A 6000-nucleotide genomic window follows, 5' to 3' on the forward strand; every position below is an offset into this window, starting at 1 on the left:
ACAACGTAATAGTCTTACAAATAAACATGGATAAGCGGGTTTTCTTTTCGCTAATCATGAAAACCTATCAACGCCTCCCACCCGCGACCGGAGGCCCAGTCCCGCCTCTGACGCCGCGATTGCACTGGGCCGTCTGGTGCCGCCGCAGAGACCAGGCCTGCGCACCGAGCTCTACGCGTTCCCTCTGGAGTCTGCTCTCTCATCTTTATTAAAGTTTTTTGTGTTTTGTCTTGTTTTTCGCTTAAGACAAGACACCAGGCGGGTGGCGCGGGCACTTCGCATCCTGGAGGCGCGGACGCAGCCGCGGTGACCTCGAGGCCGTCCTCCCACGTCCCCGCTACGAAGGCAAAATGGTGGCCGCAAACGCCATCCGTCTGGGCCGGGCGGGGTTTCAGCGCAGCCGGGGAGGAGCACGGCAGACGCCCACAGCCTGATCCGTTCTCACCCTGGCCGCCCCGGGAGCCCAGAGGCTGAGTAGCTGCCGGCATGGCGCCTGCGGCGACGAGAGCCCAAGCTCGGGCTTGGAAGCGGTGTCCTCGAGACCGTGAACAAGGACGCCATTATGAGGCTCCAGGCCGGCGCCTCGGCCGCAACCCGAGCTGGAAGCGAGGCTCGGGGCTCCGAAGGCGGGACGACGGGGGTGGGGGGGCGGGATGAAGACCGGGGAGGCGGGGCGAGGGAGGCAGGAACCGGGGAGGGGGGCCTCCGCTGCAGGACGGCCGGCGGGGCCTGGCTGGGTCAGCCTTCTCCCTGAGAGTGGGTATCCAGGGGTAGGGGGTCCCACTCTGTCCGAAGCTCCCCTGTACCAACCGCCCGGGGTCGCGGCGGCGGCGAGGGCTGCGCTCCGCCGTGCCTCTTACCTGTGCCGTCCCTGTCTCTGTCGTCCGCCATCTTGTTGCGGCGCCGTCGCCGGGGAGAGGCCTGTCGCTAAGCTAGGTCGCGGCGTCCTGACCCCCTCCAGCCCCGCGGCGAGTCGGCCCTGGAGGATGGGAGGCTCCGAATCCCGAGGGAAGGAGACCCTGGGGCGGGGGTGGGGGGAAGGAACGCTCCGAGCGCGCGCGCCCCCCGCTCCAGCCAGAACCCTGTGGTGCTCGGAAGCCCGGATCCGCGCCCGCGACCCTTTTAGCCGCGTCGGTGGCTTCAACCTATTCTGCCCAGTTCCGAGCCCTGAACCCTGATTTTTCTAGTATAGAGGAAGTATTTAATAATGAAGTTCGGAACCCCTCCTTTCCCATGTTTCTGATCCATTTGGGGACACACTGCTCTCCTCGTCCCCTCCAGGGGGACGTTAGGATGAGGCGTTGCTCGACTTTTTTTTTTTTTACTGAAGATTTTAAAACACCGCTGGAAAGCTGGTGCAAAGCTCGACTCCGGAGGGGTGACAGAAGCAACCCGCAGGGCCGCCGCCTCCCCTTCCCATCCGGTCCTGCCCCACCTCCGGCCCGCGTTTTCGCCAGTCCAGTGCTCGCCGCCCGCTCCCAGAGACCAGGACTGCACGGCGGACGAGCGCTGCAGCTGGGACGGAAAACTGGGCTGGCTGGCGGGGAGGAAACCAGAGGGCCATTAGAGTGTTACTGGTGGAGCTGAATCGCTGTTGAAAAACATGTTGTAAAATCGGCGCAAACATTGCGTCGTCAAGGCTGCGATTTCTCATACAAAATAAGAGGTTCTCATAGCAACAAAGACGTCCCTGTATTGTGCCCACTGTTACGTACATGAAGATGTTCCTACTTGTGCAATTTGACAAGATGTCCAGCTAAAATTACCGAGGGAAAGTTTTACATCTCGCTTTTCTGAAATTTGGAAGCTGTAACATGTTAAATGTTTGTCTCATTTCAAGGACAAGTTCACTAGAATATTTTCTTTTAAAAATGATTTTTGAATAATATGCCTAATGGTGTGGTTCGAGCGAATATATATATTTTTAAAACTAGTTTTAGATGGTTTTTTAGTCCATGTGCATACTAAGCAGCTTCAGTAGTTTGACCGTTTGCGACCCCCATGGACTATAGCCCACCAGGCTCCTCTGTCCGTGAGATTCTCCAGGCAAGAATACGGGAGTGGGTTGCCATTTCCTTCTCCAGGGGATCTTCCTGACCCAGGGATCCAACCCTGGGTCCCACGTTGAAGGCAGATCCTTTACTGTCTGAGCCAGGAGGGAAGCCCCTTTAATGCATGTGTGTATTAATTTAAATGACTTAAATTTTATGTAAAGATCATTTATAAACTTAACTGTAAATATTAAGAGGCCTTCAAAATATAAGGTATTTAATGATTTGATTAGCTGAGTTTTTATATTCTTTTTATTCTGGTTCTATAATCCCTCAGTAAACCCTAAAGAAAACTAATATTCTTTATTAAAATAAGTATTTTTTCTGTAGAAGATATTCCTGTGGTGCTCCAATCAGCATTCTCTTTGAAAGTGACTACAAACAATTGAATCCTCACAAAATGGCTCAGAAGATAGATATTTATATAAAATGAATATAATCATGAACAATAATTTCTTAATGCCAAAAAGTAGAGTAATCATTAGCACAGACTTCCCTGGTGGCTCAGTGGTAAAGAATCCACCTGCCAATGCAGGAGATGTGGATTCAGTTCCTGGGTTGGAAAGATCCCCTGGAGAAGGAAATGGCAACCCACTCCAGTATTCTTGCCTGGGCAATCCCTTGGACAGAGGAACCTGGTGGGCTACAGTTCAGTGGATTCACGAGAGTTAGTTGTGACTTACTGACTGAACAACAACGCATGATTAACACTCATGTATATTTAAATGTCATGATCATTATGGTCTAGTTATTTGTTTTTTCAAGACCCTCTTTTCATGTAAGTGATGAAGGCCTTTGAAATAAATGTGGGAAACCCCAGCTTTAGTCTTCGTGCTCACTACTCACTTTACCTTTTCCTGTGCTGCTTTCAGTTTGCTTTTTCTGGAATGCCTTTCTCTCCTCTCTCTAACATTCACCCTCCCACAGACACACGTTTGTCCCCTCCCTGTTGTCAGTGACCTCCTTGAAGGTCATGTGCTCCCTGAAGCTTTCGGTGTCAACCCCTTCTGAGGTGTTGACCCTCACAAGGACTTCCCTATAGCTCAAATGGTAAAGAACCTGTCTGCAATGCAGGAGACCAGGGTTCGATCCCTGGGTTGGGAGTTTCCTCTGGAGAAGGCAATCCACTCCAGTATTCTTGCCTGGAGAATTCTTCTGGAATTGGAGAATTCCATGGATAGAGAAGCCTGCGGGCTACACTCTGTGAGGTCACAAAGAGTCAGACTTGACTGAGCAACTACCACACACACACACACACACACACCCTCATGTTGATTTACAGTGATTCTACTTGTTTTCCCCTACCAAACTGTAAGCTCTTGAGGACAGGAATTGTTTCATTTGTCCTTATATCTCCATTGCCTAGAACAACTTTTCAATGTTTATGTCTAAAATAATGTGCATTTCTAGGGCTTTCCTGGGTCCAGTGGTTGAGCGTCCACCTCCCAATGCAGGGGACGTAGATTCGATCCCTGGTCCAGGAAGATTTCACCTGACATGGGGCAAGTAGTCGTGTATGCCACAACTGTAGAGCAAGTGCTCCACAACTAGAGAGTAGCTCCCGCTCACTGCAACTAGAGAAAACCCACATGCAACAGCAAAGACCTAGCACAGCTGAAAATAAATAAAGGTATTTAAAATATAAAATGTGTGAACTCGATCAAACTTGAAAAAATAATGTGCATTTTTAAAATTAGGACAGAATTTAGTCTTCTCAATGACATTGATAGGAAAAAGCTTTTTATTTTTTAGATTATTTCAAGCCACATTAACCTCTAATTCTCAACTCCTACAGCATACTTAAGATAACACTCTAAATTTGGATGAGTAAAAAATATTTATGTTAGTTAACCCCTCTGCCCAATTAGATTTGAAGATGGATCCTAATATATACATCTTTTGTATCCCCACAGTACCTGTCCCAATTTGGGACACATACTAGGAGCTTAATATGTACTTTTCAGTTGACTAGTTAGACATAAAAGTCTGTTACTATTCTGGAAAACTTTCCACAAAATGAAAAAAAAGATTATCCAAGTGACAAAAGCCCACTATGCCAATGAGTGGGGCCAGAGGGATATGTATAGATTATGTCTTTTTGCGTGATTGAATTTATAGTGTGACTAATTTGTTCACACAGGCATGAGTTCTGTGCCCATGAGGGACTCAGAAAATGTGTCTTCTGAATACAATTGATTCAGTTACCTAAGATGTGGTTAAAGTGAAAGGTTAGTGGTATGAATAATGCAAAATGATAGTAAAAAAATCTTTACAGCACTGTTACTCTCCTAAGATGGGGATCATTGACATCCCCTTGGACTAGGAATAATTTTTTTTAAGCCAAATTTTCCTTAGCCATTGCCCTGTACTGAAATGATTCTAGGCAAGGCATGTAATCTCTTTAAAACCTAGTTAACTTAGAAAAATGGAGATAGCAACATCCAAGCTCCTCGTCTTAGAGTTTTCATAAGACTCAAATAGATGTAACTGAAACCTTTGAATATTTTAGAGAACTTGTAAAGAATCCCCACTTTCATATAGGAAGAAGTACTTAGGGGGTCAAACCCCAACTTCTCTCTCAAGATTCAGCTTCCACTTGGAGAGTTTGCTTTTCCAGGTCTTCAGCAGGAGGTTGACGCCACGTCTTACACAGATGACAGAGTTTCATGTTAAGTTTGTGGCCCCTTCCTGATTTCCACCTTGGATTTTTAATTCTTATCAAGCATGAGTGGCTTTAAGGATATCTAGATTCTTTGAGCTCTAGACTCAGGAAAATGAGAGGGAGGTTGTTACTTCTCAGATCTAATTCCAGTTTTCTAATGGAAGATATATCTTTCATCCTTCTCTGGATGATTAATACCAAGAATGTCCAGCCCTTTGAGAAAGACACTGCTCCTAACCTACCCCAACCCTTAAGGGGAGTTAGCCTTACTCTGTGATCTCAAAAGGAAACATCACAATACGATAGAATAAGGGTACAGTTTTCTTACAGTTAAAATAATAAAAACAACTCTAAATACTTTGTACATATTATCTCTTTTAATCCTTCTGAGGCTGATAGTATCTCCGTTTCACAGATGAAAGAAGTATGTGTTCACATTAATGGCCTGTTTAAGGTCTCACAGCTGGTTGGTAAGAGCTGGCAAGGAGTCTAGTTCTGATTCCAGAGCCACTGTGCTTCTCTATAAATGTAAGATACCATTGTTATAGTCTATTTAGTAACCTGAATATTTAGAGAAGAATGTTAAGGGCAAAAATCCTGGACAGAATTAGTCACCTTCCTCACTTTTTTTTTTTTAACTGCTTCAAAACATCAACCAAAGCAACTGGCAGAGACCCTTAGGGACTTGAAAGTAACCAGATAATGGCATGCATGGTGCCCTCGTCTGGACAAAAAATTAAACTTAAGGCCTAGCTTTTGGGTGGCAGGAAAGGAGGTGAAACCCACTGTTCTACCACGCCCCAGTGGTCTGCTCACCTACTTTTTTTTCCTTCCCATCTTCCGGCAGATTGAGGTTTCAGGCCTCTTGGTAATGAGGGAGAATTGTGTTAAATCCTTGGCTCTGGACAAGAGCATTTTCAGTGCCAGAGTTCCTTCTGGCTTTTCAAGGAGACCTAGGGCAGGAAGCTGGAACTGCAGGACTTGTGGGCAACTTGAAAGTAAATCTTACATGAAACCACAACTCTTAAAGTGTTTGGAAAAATAACGGTTCCTGGCCGTTGCTTCTCTCAAAAGTACATGTTTCTTTCTGTTTTCCTTAAGAATGCACATTGACACAACAAGTTACTGTTTAATTCATTGCTTAAGCATTTCCTGTTCTAAGCAGCACTTTTCAGGGACACTCATTGCTAAGCAACTTTTGATGAGTCTCTGGTTCTTTATTCATTGAAAATCAGACCTGAAAGGGGCAGGGTGGTAACTGACCCAGAGACTCAAAAAATGTTCATG

At 46.3% G+C, this 6000-nt stretch overlaps 2 protein-coding genes across 2 annotated transcripts in view; one reads left to right on the top strand and one right to left on the bottom strand.

The window, feature by feature from the left end:
• EFCAB2 (EF-hand calcium binding domain 2) overlaps positions 1 to 1029 on the bottom strand; it is a 129608-nt gene extending 128579 nt beyond the window's left edge. Inside the window, exon 1 of the mRNA XM_061160212.1 lies at positions 861 to 1029. Coding sequence (XP_061016195.1) covers positions 861 to 891 — 31 coding nt within the window. The 5' untranslated portion in view covers positions 892 to 1029. The remainder of the gene's footprint in view (positions 1 to 860) is intronic.
• On the top strand, positions 654 to 3404 carry LOC133069096 (voltage-dependent P/Q-type calcium channel subunit alpha-1A-like). The gene is made up of 2 exons (XM_061160214.1): positions 654 to 756; positions 1331 to 3404. Exons 1-2 carry the CDS (start codon positions 654 to 656, stop codon positions 1585 to 1587), a joined length of 360 nt encoding a protein of 119 aa, XP_061016197.1. The 3' UTR covers positions 1588 to 3404.
• The last annotated feature ends 2596 nt before the right edge of the window (positions 3405 to 6000 follow it).

The sequence above is a fragment of the Dama dama genome, chromosome 14, assembly GCF_033118175.1.
Source record: "Dama dama isolate Ldn47 chromosome 14, ASM3311817v1, whole genome shotgun sequence".
Classification (NCBI taxonomy): Eukaryota; Metazoa; Chordata; class Mammalia; order Artiodactyla; family Cervidae; genus Dama; species Dama dama.

Bases quoted from the DNA above. Each gene is read 5' to 3' on its own strand.
- LOC133069096 (XM_061160214.1), top strand. From the start codon at position 654: ATGAAGACCGGGGAGGCGGGGCGAGGGAGGCAGGAACCGGGGAGGGGG. The intron at 757-1,330 runs GTGGGTATCCAG...TTTTTACTGAAG, and splicing joins GGTCAGCCTTCTCCCTGAGA to ATTTTAAAACACCGCTGGAA.